Source organism: Dermatophagoides farinae, chromosome 1 (assembly GCF_024713945.1).
Source record: "Dermatophagoides farinae isolate YC_2012a chromosome 1, ASM2471394v1, whole genome shotgun sequence".
Lineage (NCBI taxonomy): Eukaryota > Metazoa > Arthropoda > Arachnida > Sarcoptiformes > Pyroglyphidae > Dermatophagoides > Dermatophagoides farinae.
In genome coordinates this window covers 8673896-8688484 of record NC_134677.1, presented here as the reverse complement: position 1 = coordinate 8688484, position 14589 = coordinate 8673896, and the positions used below count along the sequence as shown (strand labels likewise).

Below are 14589 nucleotides of genomic sequence, written 5' to 3'. Positions count from 1 at the left end.
GCAACACGTTCATGAATAACGTCATCATTAATTCATGTGATTCATTGCCGTTTCGAATTGATCATCATTATCATCATAATGAATAATCATCATAAATCTAGTTTCATTTTACTGATATTTATCATTTCTCTAATTAATTGTGATGAAAAAAACTGGAAACAAAAAGATATCCGTGATTATAATGATGCCGATCTTGAACGTCTTTTTGATCAATGGGAAGAGAATGAAGAACCATTGCCTGATGATGAATTACCTGAACATTTACGGAAACAATCACCACAAATTGATATGACAAAAATGGATTTTTCAAATCCAGAAAATGTTTTAAAATTAAGTAAAAAAGGTAAAACATTAATGTCATTTGTTTCGGTGGATGATAATCCAACACGTGATGAAACTGAAAGTATTACATCATTATGGCAATCAAGTCTACAGAATAATCATATCATTGCCGATCGTTTTATTGTTGATGATAATCGTGCTATATTCATGTTTAAAGATGGTGCACAAGCATGGGATGCTAAAGAATTTTTAATACAACAAAAACGATGTAAAGATGTTACCATTGAGAATAAAGTTTATCCAGGCAAATATTCGAAACAGAAGAAAAAAGAAGAATTGTAATTGAATTTTTATTTGTAAAATTTTTTGTTGAAATAATAATAATAAAAATAAAAACTACTAAACTTGAAATTTTATACAAATTTTTTCTTTGATTTTTTTCTATGATTACGATTTTTAAATCTATGATGAAATTTAGTAGTGTTATTTGTTCGTATTTGACATTGTGAACCAGTGAATTCTTTTCGACATCTACAACGATTAACGCCAGCACATTTTCCATTATTCAAACATGGAATCATACATTTTGAATATTCACATCTATATTCATATAACGACAAAAATTAATCAATCAATCAGTTTGTAATGATGAAAATATTAATATACCTAGGACCATAATATCCTCGTCGACAAAGACAGGAATCTTTTTGTATACATTTTCCACCATTTAAACATTTTTGGCTACATATTCCACCCTTTTTTTTGTTGAATAAATTGAAATGAGAAACGTTGATAGTTAAATTTTCAATAAAAAAAAAAATACCTCACAATGTAACCCCTGAAATCCTTGTGAACAAACACAAACACCAGGAGCAATACAAGTTCCGCCATTCATACATTGTGGATAACAAAGTGCCGATTCACAATATTTACCTAGATAACCTGTGTGTGTGTGTGTGTGGAACAAAAAAAAAGGCGAAAAAAAATCAAGTTAACAATTTTAAGGGAAAAAACAAATAATGTTATGAATACCTGTAGGACAAACACAAATTTTTTCGCTATTACATTTACCATTGTTTCCACATTTTTTATCGCATTCTGGATCAGGACCATGATATGTACATTGTTTTTGTAATTTTAATCGTATCGGTGTACCAGCTAAATACTGATTTGTATTTGTATTGATCAATCGTAATCCTAATGTAAATGATGCAATACCAGAAATGTTTCCAATACATGGAATAAAAACTTGAAAGACTGTTGGCTGTTTTGGCACTAGACCTTTTGATTTGATCGATAGTACAGGTGCTTTTAATATATCATCATTGAATGATTGCAATTGATCAAAATCATAATAATAATTTCTATTCTCTCCGGATTTCCATGTAAAATTTACCGATGTTACCTGTGATGGTATGATTGGTAGATATTTTTCAAAATTTGGATCCAAAACATATGGCAAAACAACACCATCAACAATTGCATGAATTTTCATTGGAAATCCTGTAAATGAAAACAAAACAAAATGAAACGAACATTAAATTACAGATATAATGAATTGATGAACAAAATATACCATTGAAAAATTGCTTTACTTGCATTTCATCGATCCAAAGTGACATATCGCCATCTTTATTATAATTGGCTGTCGTCATCAACGAACCATGTTGTTGTTGTTGTCCATAATTATCTAGATCAGTTTCGCTTGTGGATAATGTCCAGCAAAATAATAATAACAATAAATTGACATATAATAAAATTGATAAATTTCCATAACGATAATCATTCGTTGTCACTGTCATCATCGTCGCCTAAAACAACAATTTTTTTTTCTATTTTATTATTATCGTGTTGATGTGGACACACACACACACACACTTGTTGATGATGAAATTGAATATTTATATTTTACATAGTCAATTATTATTTCAGTTATATGGTGGTAAATAATCAAAGAAAATTGATAAATAAATAACAAAAAAATGGCCCAAATTATTGATTCTCAATATCAAAAGTTAATCAAAACAAAGGCGTGGCAACATCCAAACAACCACAACAACAACAACAGCCACAAGACCAGCTGTGTTGATCATCACAGGGTTATGCGTAATTTGAATTGCCATAAAAAAAATAAATTTATTCATTTGAAGAAAGAAAATTTGTATTTTTAAAACAAAATGAAAATAAATCATAAACTAACTGACGATTAAATGACAGAATTCACGAAAACTGATTTGAATAAATCATTTTTCGCTTCATCTTCCATCGTAGTTCGATCGATCGGTGCCATAAAATTGACCAATTTTTCATGAACATCATAGCGAATTTTTCTTCCTTTACTTGCTTTTGTATCGATTGATTTTTTTGATTTACTACGTAATCTTTGTATTTCAATAATTTTATTCAATGATGATGATGATGATCCATCTTGTGATGATGCATTCGATGTTTTATTATCGATAATTTGTCGTAATAATGATTGATAAAAATCATCATCATCAAATATATCTTGTCGTCGTTGACCACCACCACCATCATCATCATCATCATCATCATCATCGATTTCATCTCCAATAATTTGATATTGACTTCGTTGGATTTTCGTACGATTTATTAATCGATCTTTATCCATAAGAATTTTATCTATTATTTTCGATGGTCGAATATCGAATGAATTGAATTTTTTTAGATTAACATTCGTATGAACAAATTTAGTCTTGTCATGCCATTCATCGATTATTGTGGGATAATATTCTTTTAATGTACAAAATCTTTTCGATAAAATTTGTTCAAATTGCATTTGATCGGATGCTTTTCTTTTCTTTCTATCGAATGATGGATCATCATCACCATAGTGACAGATTAAATCTTCAATTTCAATGAATAAGTTTTGTAATTTTTGAATACCTTTCATTGATTGATTTTTCATCTCTTGATTTTGTTCATCATTTAAGATGGACAAATCCAATGGTAAACGATTGGATAATGTTAATAGTTTTTGAATTTTCATTCGTAAATTCAATAAAGATTCATAAAGAATCATTTGATTTTTCACTGAAATAGCTTTCATTTCAATCTCATCATTATAGCCATCATCATCCATTTTATTCAGATTATCAGATTATGTTCACTGGATTATTGGACATACACAACAAAAAAATTGTATAAATCACGATTTTTCAAAAAAAAAAAAAAATGCTTGAAGTATTTCGGCTATTTCTTGGTAAATTTTTGTGTGGATATAGTCAAAATACTCACGCACTTTTTTTTGCTTTGATTGTAAAAAAAGCGAATGATGTATGTCATTTTTGTATGGATAGATATATATTCACATTATCTGCCATCTATTGGAAATGAATGGATACTATCACGACCCAGGTGATTGATGTGTCAATTGTATTGAATTTTGCTAAAAAAAAATAATTATTTTGTTCTGGGCGTTAGAATAACAAAATAATAATAATATATATTCATTCATCACCATTGTTCAACATTCCAAATCGATCAACATCTACTTTGAATATAGAAAATGACCGATGCAAAATATTTTGCAAACACCAAAAAAGGTGAAATATTCGAATTGAAAAGTGAATTGAACAGTGATAAGAAAGAAAAACGACGAGAAGCTGTGAAAAAAGTGATTGCGTCGATGACCGTTGGTAAAGATGTATCAGCATTGTTTCCCGATGTTGTTAACTGTATGCAGACAGATAATTTGGAATTGAAAAAATTGGTCTATCTTTATTTGATGAACTATGCTAAAAGTCAGCCCGATTTGGCCATAATGGCTGTGAATACGTTCGTTCGAGATTGTGAAGATCCTAATCCATTGATTCGTGCATTGGCCGTTCGTACTATGGGCTGTATTCGAGTGGATAAAATTACCGAATATCTATGTGAACCATTACGGAAATGTTTACGAGATGAAGATCCATATGTAAGAAAAACGGCTGCCGTATGTGTAGCAAAATTGCATGATATCAATGCACAGATGGTTGAAGAACAAGGATTTCTTGATCTACTCAAAGATCTATTGTCCGATTCGAATCCTATGGTCGTTGCTAATGCTGTTGCTGCATTATCCGAAATAAACGAAGCATCCAGTTCAGGAAAATCATTGGTTGAATTGAATATGCAAACCATCAATAAATTGTTGACGGCTCTGAATGAATGCAATGAATGGGGCCAGGTATTCATATTGGATGCATTGTCCAATTACACACCAGCCGATGATCGTGAAGCACAAAGTATTTGTGAACGTGTTACACCTCGTTTAGCACATGCAAATGCCGCCGTTGTTTTAAGTGCTGTAAAAGTTTTAATGAAATTTCTGGAAATGATTGCACAGGATTCTGATTTTGTTGGAACATTGACGAAAAAATTGGCACCACCATTGGTTACATTGTTATCTAGTGAACCAGAAGTTCAATATGTTGCACTTCGTAATATCAATCTAATCGTACAGAAACGGCCAGATATTCTTAAACATGAGATGAAAGTATTTTTCGTCAAATACAATGATCCAATCTATGTTAAATTGGAAAAATTGGACATAATGATCCGGTTAGCATCACAGGCTAACATTAATCAAGTTCTAGCCGAATTGAAAGAATATGCAACCGAAGTGGATGTCGATTTTGTTCGAAAAGCAGTACGTGCTATTGGTCGTTGTGCCATCAAAGTTGAACAATCGGCTGAACGATGTGTGGCCACATTATTGGAATTGATTCAGACAAAAGTCAATTATGTTGTACAAGAAGCCATTGTTGTCATCAAAGATATTTTCCGTAAATATCCCAATAAATATGAAAGTATCATTTCAACTTTGTGTGAAAATTTGGATACATTGGATGAACCAGAAGCACGAGCATCGATGATCTGGATCATTGGTGAATATGCTGAACGAATCGATAATGCTGATGAATTGTTGGAAACATTTTTGGAAGGTTTTCATGATGAGAACACACAAGTTCAGCTACAACTTTTGACAGCAATCGTAAAATTATTTCTTAAACGACCAACCGAAACACAAGAATTGGTGCAGCAAGTATTAAGCCTAGCCACTCAGGATAGTGACAATCCAGATCTTCGTGATCGTGGCTTCATTTATTGGCGTTTACTATCAACAGATCCGGCTGCTGCCAAAGAAGTGGTTCTTGCTGAGAAACCATTGATTTCGGAAGAAACTGATCTATTGGAGCCAACATTATTGGATGAACTGATCTGTCATATTGGCAGTTTGGCTTCGGTTTATCATAAACCACCGTCTTCGTTTGTCGAAGGTCGAAGTGGTTATCAACGTAAAACATTGATGAGCCGTAATGGTTCAGGTGAAGATAATAATAATGCGGCTGATCAAGCTCAACCGACTGTCATTCCGGCTGCCGATAGTTTGATTGGAGATCTTCTCAGTCTAGATATCAATGCAACTGGTACGACAAACGTTTATCCATCCGCTAGTACCGGCGGTAGTAATGTTGATTTTCTTGGTAATGGATTGGATACATTGCTTGGTGGTGGTGGGGGTGGTGGTAGTTCAGATCAACCATCAACTGCAGCTGCAACCGCATCGACCGCTGGACTATCAACCACTGGTCTATTGGGCGATATTTTTGGTCTGGCAACTTCGGAAACATTTTATTCACCACCTAAACAAGTATGTATTCTGTTGGAATCTTTATGAAAATTTCTAACAAACAAACAATTCTCTTTTCTAGGTTTGGTTGCCTGCAGTTCGTGGAAAAGGATTGGAAATTGAAGGAACATTTTCTAGACGAAATGGCCAGATCTATATGGATATGACTTTTCATAATAAAGCAATGCAAGCTATGGGTGGATTTGCTATCCAATTCAATAAGAATAGTTTTGGTTTAGCACCGGCACAACCGCTTCAGGTTCCAACACCATTACAACCGAATACCAATGCTGAAATCAGTCTACAGTTAAATACATTGGGACAAGTGCAAAAAATGGATCCATTGACTAGTTTACAAGTGGCCGTAAAAAATCATGTGGATGTTTTCTATTTCAGCTGTATAGTACCGGTCAATGTATTTTGCAGTGAAGATGGTGCCATGGATAAACGTGTATTTCTTTCCACATGGAAAGATATTCCATCACAGAATGAAGTACAATTCAATATTGAAAATGTAACATTGACCGTGGAACAAATATCACAGAAATTACAATCGAACAATATATTCACTATTGCACGACGTAATGTAGAAGGACAAGATATGCTTTATCAATCGATGAAATTCACCAACAACATTTGGGTATTGGCTGAGCTCAAAATACAGCCAGGTAATTCACAATTTGTTCTTTCATTGAAAGCTCGTGTAACCGATGTAGCGACACCTGTACATCAAATATATGATGCCATTCTTCATAATTAATTTATCATCATAATTTTTCTTTTCTCCCCCAAAAAAAATATCGTCATCAAAAAAAATAATCAACTAAACAAACACAAAGTTAAATTCTTCTTGTTCGCATTCCTAATTTTTGCAATTCAAATTAGAAAATCAATTATCATGTGTTTGAATTGCTATAATTTTCAATTATTACAAATCAGATGAATGAATAAAATTTAGTCCTTATAATAATAATATTTGTCTGTTATAAAGTACAAAAGTAGTAAATTCATTGTAATTTCATCCATCGAAATAATAATCACTACCGGTCAATAATAATGTAATTGAATGAATAAACAAAAAAAATCTGATTAGTGTCAAAAAAAAAATTGTCCATTTTTATTTCCTGACCATAGCCACAAACTTGCATGGTTGCTCAATCATACACGATATGTAACCCCTTTTTTCAGATCACAACTTGTCGGATTATCTTGTGTGTGTGTGTGTGCACAACACGTGAGTGATCAACTTGTCAAACTTTGAATCTTGAACAACCATGAGAGATTATTAAAAATTGAATGAATGAATGAATGAAAATTTTTATATAGCGCACAGCTTGAATCAATCAATGTTATGATTAGCTCGTAAACTTTTGTTTTTTTTTTTTTTTTTGGATTCGATCAGATATTCAGAAAATCTGGAAATAAACCATCACCCTTACTATTTGTTGCACAAGTTGATGAATGGAGACAGGTGATGACCAAAGAGAGAGAGAGAGAGAGAGAGAGAGAGAGAGAGAGAGAGGTGGAAGTATGTTGTTTATGTAATTCTCTAATCGTCCATGTTGTTGGTGCTGTGTGTGGCCTATTATTATTACATAAATAATAAGCTTAGTATACACACACAAAACAACAACAATTTTGTTTTCAATTAAATTATGTCAATGTTAACGAGAGAGAATAGAAAAGAAAAAAAAACCAAAATTATTCATGCACATATGAATATATGTGACATTGAAATTTACACATTACACACGCAATGATGAACGAATTATTATTAAAAATAATTAAATTAAATCAATCTATAAAAAAAACCACCCACGAAAGTGTAATGTAAATATTATCAACCATGGTCCCCCAAAATGTGACATGAATTTTTTTTTTTTGACAAGTTTGTTGTTGTTTGTCAGAATTTGACACCAAAACAAAAAAAAACAACCAAGCAAGCAAATATAACACGTGATAGTTTTTTTTTTGGAAAGTTTCTTGGGTGGTAAATATTATTGGGTGGTGGTAGTCAAAACGTACATCATCGAGAGAATGAGAATGTGAAATATAAGCCAAAACAAATGATAATGATAATGACAACAAAAAACAACAACAACAACAACTATGACGATAATGATGGTTTAAAAGGAGAAATTTGGACCACTTGTAGTGCGTGTTACGCTAATAAAATAATCAATTTATATTTGCATGATGATGATGATGATTCAATGTTAAAAGACGACGAAGACGACCACCACCATTATTTATACATAACAACAAATATATCACATTGATTCATACAACAAGAAAATCTCAACGGCGGGTAAATATTGAAGTAAACAATTATCGACCATTAATATGACGATAATTAGATCTGTAATATATTCATGGGTTGCTATTATTTAGGACAAACGAATAAATGTTTTGTGTGTGTGTGTTCGTTTGATTAGTTGTGACAAATGTGTGCGCGTAAATATAAATGTGACAATGATGACCAAACACAACAATCATATACCGATCAATATATCAAATGGGAATTTTTTTTCTCTTTTCTTGGGTGATGACTACCCACACACAAACAAACATGATGATCAAATTGAAGCCGAAACTGAAGGGGGAAAACAAAAATATTTCAATGTTTGATGTGTGGTTCTCATCATTATACTGATTCATTGGAATTTTTTTTTTTTGGTTCTCGAAAGCAAAAGTTTTTTCAGTAGAAAAAACAACATTCACACACACACATAGAGTTGTCACATAAAAATCAACGGGACCTAGATTTTTCTTTTTCTGTGTCCTCTAGAAAATAATTGGGACATTTATTTATTTTTTTTTTAGAAACACACCGCATATCATTATTGATAATCATCATTGTCATTTCGGTAAATTGTTTGGCGTCAATGGGTCCTATTATGTGTGTGTTGTGTTGTGTTGTGTTTATTACCTCAGGCCAACAAGAATAATGGGCCAAAAAAATACCACCACCACCCACAACAATATCAATATTTTGGGTGATTGTTGTTGTTGTTGTTGAGCAATAAAAAAAACGACATGGTTCACTTTTCATTTCTGATGAGATATGCTATGATAAAATATAGGACAAACGAGAGAAAGAAAAAAGAGATTTTTTTTGTTTCTCACATTCATTTCAGAATTTTCACCCAGAATGGCCACTAATTATTGACAGATGTTATAATGAATTTGAATTAAAAATAGAAAAAAAAATTCAAAATTCAACAACAACAACAAAAATGTCACGAATTTTTGGTCTCATTTCCCAGGTTGATTAGATTGAAATTTTTTCTCTCACTTTTTTTGTTTGTTTGGTTGGCCAATCACCAATGATAATGGACGTTTATTCAATCATCATCATAATGATGATGATGATGAGTCCCTCGAGTAATCAAAATTCCTTGTGAAAAAAAAATTATCATTGTGTGTGTGTGTGTGTTTATGAATCAATCGATCGATCAATAATAAACACCAAAAACAAAATCAACAAAAGAAAAAAAACGAATGAAGATGATTGAATCGTTTTTTTTTTTGGTTCTGAAGCCGAAATTTTTTTTTAAAATCAATCGAAAATTATTAGAAACAAAAAAAAAAGATTCCCAAAAGTAAATGTCGGTCTTGAGACAAAGAAACCATTAGTGTACCGGTGAATGAATGAAAGAAAGAAAGAAAAAACGGGTTTTATTGCCATTCACGAGCTTGTTGATTGCCTGTGTGTGTGTGTGTGTGTGTGTTTGTGTTTGTTGCCCGTTTATGATTGTCTTATTTAGACAATATTGTTGGTCATTTGGTCACAAATAATATTTGGTCATTATATTAGGCGGTGTCACAAAATGATCGAGTCATCAGCATTTTTTTTTTGTTCTTTCATTTCTTCATCATTACGCATACATCTTTTGTTTTAAATGTCGCCGACGATTTTTTTTTTGGGGTGAGAGGGGCAGGGGAGGATACAATAAAATTGAAATGAAACAAAACAAAAAAAAAATCTTTGTCACACACACACACACACATACAGTAACGAACTAATGTCTTTATTGCACGAGAAAAGATTTTCGTTTCGTTGCTGTCTCTCTCTCTCTCTCTCTCTCTTTAGCTTCTTATTCTCGTGCAATATAATATTTAATAAACTAAAAGATAAAACATTTCGGTCCGTCGGTAGATTTTCTTTTTTTTTTTTTTGAATGTCTCAGACTTGTACAATGATGATGACGATGATTATGATAATGGTGGTGCTGGTGGTAATCATTATCATGATGATGATGATGATGATATTGATTCCTAAATGAGAATGGCCGAAAAAAAAATGTTAATTGCCTTTCAATGGATAGGTTTTTTTGGTCGGTCGGTCGGTCAGTCGGCAGAAATGAATATTTACAACAACAACAACAACAAAAAACAACGATTCGATACACGATTGGCTTATGATCATCAAATGGTGTTGAACAACAACGAATCCTAAGGGCAATAATGGATATATATCGATCAATGATGATGATGATCAATATTTTTTTTATTATTGCCTATTTTTGGGAATGATAACGACGAAAAAAAACTTTTTATTTTATCGGCTTGTTGTTGTTGTTTTTTTTATGGCCACCGATTCCATAATATATTGAATGATGATGATGATGATGGATCACAATATTGTAGAAATATAGAATTTTAAAACAAACAGAAAGCAAACAAAATGCTTGAGACAATATTGAACCACCACCATCATCAGGTAATCATCAGTCCTAATTAAAATTGTTCACCTACCGTATTTATCATCATCATCATCGGTGGAAGATTGATATTTTTGAAACCAAAAAAAAAAACAACTCTTATTAACCCCGTTTGTTTGTATTTTCATCATCATTATCCATGTATATGTCAGTTTGAAAGACATTCTTTTATTCATTTTTTTTTTGTTCGGTACAAACAGATAGAAAATTTAATTTGATCTCATCATTTTGACAAATCAAAATTCTTTCTTTTTCTATTTTTTTTGTTGTTGTTGTTCCATCAGGCCTTTGTGTGTGTGTGTAATGAATCGAAATACCAAAGAATTTGAGAAAAAAAAGAGATAGAAAATATGGATGACATTCCATTGGAATACCACAGAATAAACCAAGCAGAACTAAATTGCCATTCATTTTTTTCAATGATGATGATGATACAATATTTGTTATCATCAAATTAAACTAAATGACATGCCATACACATGTATGGATGGCCAGAATATTCTTTACAATGTACATACACAGCCTCTTTCTTTCTCTCTCTCTCTGCACAATGGAACGATCCAAATGTGAAAAAAATAACAAAGTCTCACAACAACAAAAAATGAAATTAGATTATTGAGCTGTTATCATTATCATTATCATTCATTCATTATTTGTCATCGTTATTATTATTATAGAGCCACAAACACACACACACACACAGGCAAAATCTTAATGAGCTCATGTCGCCATTGAATATCAGATTCACATAGATGTGAATATTTAGACACACACACACACAGACACACAGACTCCTCCACACATTATTGAACTTGATCACTATCAAGTTTGTGTGTGTGTGTGTGTGTATATGGCTTGTTTTGGTGGTTGTGTATATGTTGATTATTGGAAGGCGTTTCCAAATGTACAAATTTTGCCTGAATATAGAGACATCATACATATAAACTTAGTGTTTTTTTGCGATTTTTTTTCGGTGTGTGTGTGTTTGTATGTGTTTGTCGGCACCGACTCAAATCAAATTTCGTGTATTTATTTGCCAGTAGTTGGCTAATGATAATATCATTTGTTCAAAATTGTCCGACAAGATAACATTGACAGACCAAATTCTTATTCTTCAAGAATCAATAATCATCAATAATCATTGCAACAAAAATGCCACAATTATCAACAATGATGAATAAACATGATTCATTGTCATATAGTAGTCCATTATATTTGGATATTGATCATCATCATGATCATCATTCGAATCCAATAAGTACGACAATTTTTAAATTGGAAAATATGGACAAATTACATCAACACCATCATCATCATTCAACAAAAATCAAGCCAATGTTGGATTTGAATATTTTATATGAAAATTTTATCAACAATAATGATAACCATCACCACCATAATAATAATAACAATACTGGTCAATTGTATCCATTATTGAATGAATCATTGAATTTTTGTTTGAATAAAGTTTATCATCATCATCATCGTGGATCTAATGGTCATCATCATCAGGAAGGTAAATCTTTTAGTATTGATTCCATTCTTGGCTTTGCAGCAACCAACACCGATAACAACAACAATAACAGTAATAACAATAAATCTATCGATAATTCAGCCGTTGATTTTATTTATGGCCATCGACATCAAAATCAATATCAACAACAACAACAACAACAACAACAACAACAGACAATCCTTTCGGTGCAACAGCAATCAAATCATCAAAATTCATTCTATCCAAATCCAATGAAAAGTAAGTCGATTTCACAAGATTTTTTCTTTTGGTTCAAATATTCAAACGGTAATGAATGAATGGATATGTGAAAGTCATAAAAAAAAGATCTGCCATTTTTTATGACTTTTTATCATCATTATTATTTTAATGAAAATTTTATTTGAAAAAAATCAAAATGAAAATCCAAATAACTGTCAATTTTCATAGAAGTAGTAGTAGTGATTGAATGATTATCGATGGTCATTAATGATCATTCAATGATGATTTTTGCTTGTCATTCATTACTATTGATGAATGATGTGTGTTGGAAAGATTGGATTTCAATCGATAATAAAAATAAATTAACAACGGGAGATTGTTGATCCTTATCACGTGTGTGTGTGTGTATGTGCTTGTTATCTTTGTTGTTGAAAAATAATCATCATTTTTAACAGCAAAAAAATAGAAAAAGAATGAAATCAATTGTTGTTCAATAAGTAGTAAATTCAATTGAATTGAATTGAAATTTATGAATGGCTCGATGTGGATGTAGAATGGAATAAAAAAAAAAAGATTTGATTCGAATCAAATTAAAATAAGATTTTCTATGGTACAATTGATTCAAATTATGTTGAACAAAAGAAAGAGACAAAATTGGCTGGAAAAAAAATAAATTCCGAAAAAAAAACTATCTCTCTCTCCCTCATAACAATGATCACCGAACCGAATTCAAATTATTCACGGTATTCATCATCGTCATCATCGAGATCGTTTTATTTTGTTGTTTGGCATCAAACGAATTTCATCAATAATTGTCATCATCAATTGTTTATGATACAATAATAATAATAATGGATTAGAAAATTGTTGGATCAGTAGCAGTAGTAGTAGTAGTAGTTGCTGCGTAGGCCAATTATATTGTTCATCATCATCATTATTATCATGCATGATATGATTTTTTTCATTGATTTCAGTCAAAACAAGCAGCCATCTTTTTCTCATCTTTTTTTTTATTGGCGTCCAATTGGACGACAATAGCCGAAAAAAAAATCCATGATATCATTATTGAAGCGTTGAATGGAATGCGTAAATATTTGAAATATTTGAATTTTCCATTATATTTTGACAACAACAACAATAATCGTCAAACCCCAAAACGCGCGCGCACACACACACACGGGCACAAACTATTTTTGTGATTCTTTGAATATTCTGTCATCATCATTGAAATATATGATTTGATAATTGAAAAAAAATTCAGATTTTGATGGATGGTTTGTTTTATTGTTTCGTTTTTTTTCTCTCTCTCTCTCTCCTTCATTTGTCTTTCATCCACAGAAATTGCCACAAACAAACAAATTGAATCAAAAATAGTAGCCGTCAACAAACATGAATCAATGATGATTCTTGAACAACGACCAACTATGATGACGAAAAATGTTAAAAATTGTAAAAAGCTTGGATTGATTCATAATCAGAAAAAAATGACAATGAAATCGAAAAATCTTATCAACCACAACAACACGACAACAACAACAACAACCTCAACAACACAACAACAACAACAGCATTGAATAAATCGAAACGTATACGAACAATTTTCACACCTGAACAATTGGAACGTTTAGAGAATGAATTTGAAAAACAACAATATATGGTCGGCACAGGAAGACTATATTTGGCATCCACATTGAATTTGACCGAAGCTCAAGTTAAAGTTTGGTTTCAGGTAAGCAAATTATTTATTTATTTAATTATATATAGATCCATATTAACTCTATCGATTCGCGATTGATTGAATATTAAAAAAAAATAGAATCGTCGTATTAAATGGCGTAAACAACATTTGGAAGGATATCAAGAAGGAATTGGTGAAATTCAAAAAAATGCTGATACTCACCTATCACATGATTGTAATGAAGAAAATGATAATGATGATGATGATAATAAGAATTCAAGTTTTTAAAAATCATCAAATCGCTGGAAAGTAGTCATGTGAACGAATCACTAGTCGTACAACAACAACAACAACAACAACACAAATCAATTCGATTTTTTTTTATAAATTGATTTACATTTCATATTTTTATTTGTGTATAATTTATTCATATTCATCATTCTTGTAAATACAATTATTATAATTATACAAAAAAAAGTTGTCAATAAAATTAAAAACCTGCAGGTCATCATTTTTTTCAAACTCAATTGGAACCGTTCATATACTACGTTGTGTT

The 14589-nt window shown here is 31.4% G+C and overlaps 5 protein-coding genes across 5 annotated transcripts; 3 read left to right on the top strand and 2 right to left on the bottom strand.

The window, feature by feature from the left end:
- The first annotated feature begins 1 nt into the window (after window position 1).
- Window positions 2–693, top strand: boca (LDLR chaperone boca). Its single transcript, XM_047055160.2, has one exon. It carries the CDS (start codon window positions 79–81, stop codon window positions 622–624), a length of 546 nt encoding a protein of 181 aa, XP_046911116.2. The 5' UTR covers window positions 2–78; the 3' UTR covers window positions 625–693.
- LOC124492294 (protein shifted) lies at window positions 613–2088 on the bottom strand. Its single transcript, XM_047055153.2, has 5 exons — window positions 1859–2088; window positions 1315–1785; window positions 1106–1224; window positions 949–1037; window positions 613–882 (listed from the first exon to the last, which is right to left on the bottom strand). Exons 1-5 carry the CDS (start codon window positions 2085–2087, stop codon window positions 696–698), a joined length of 1095 nt encoding a protein of 364 aa, XP_046911109.2. The 5' UTR covers window position 2088; the 3' UTR covers window positions 613–695.
- A 400-nt stretch (window positions 2089–2488) lies between these two features.
- Window positions 2489–3487, bottom strand: LOC124492295 (protein AATF-like). Its single transcript, XM_047055157.2, has one exon. The coding sequence runs from the start codon at window positions 3383–3385 to the stop codon at window positions 2489–2491; it is 897 nt and encodes a 298-aa protein (XP_046911113.2). The 5' UTR covers window positions 3386–3487.
- Window positions 3488–3648: 161 nt separating this feature from the next.
- On the top strand, window positions 3649–6879 carry AP-1-2beta (adaptor protein complex 1/2, beta subunit). Its single transcript, XM_047056015.2, has 2 exons — window positions 3649–5938; window positions 6000–6879. The coding sequence occupies exons 1-2, from the start codon at window positions 3812–3814 to the stop codon at window positions 6675–6677; spliced, it is 2805 nt and encodes a 934-aa protein (XP_046911971.2). The 5' UTR covers window positions 3649–3811; the 3' UTR covers window positions 6678–6879.
- A 4932-nt stretch (window positions 6880–11811) lies between these two features.
- On the top strand, window positions 11812–14440 carry LOC124493151 (uncharacterized). The gene is made up of 3 exons (XM_075735489.1): window positions 11812–11899; window positions 13834–14084; window positions 14172–14440. The coding sequence occupies exons 1-3, from the start codon at window positions 11812–11814 to the stop codon at window positions 14319–14321; spliced, it is 489 nt and encodes a 162-aa protein (XP_075591604.1). The 3' UTR covers window positions 14322–14440.
- The last annotated feature ends 149 nt before the right edge of the window (window positions 14441–14589 follow it).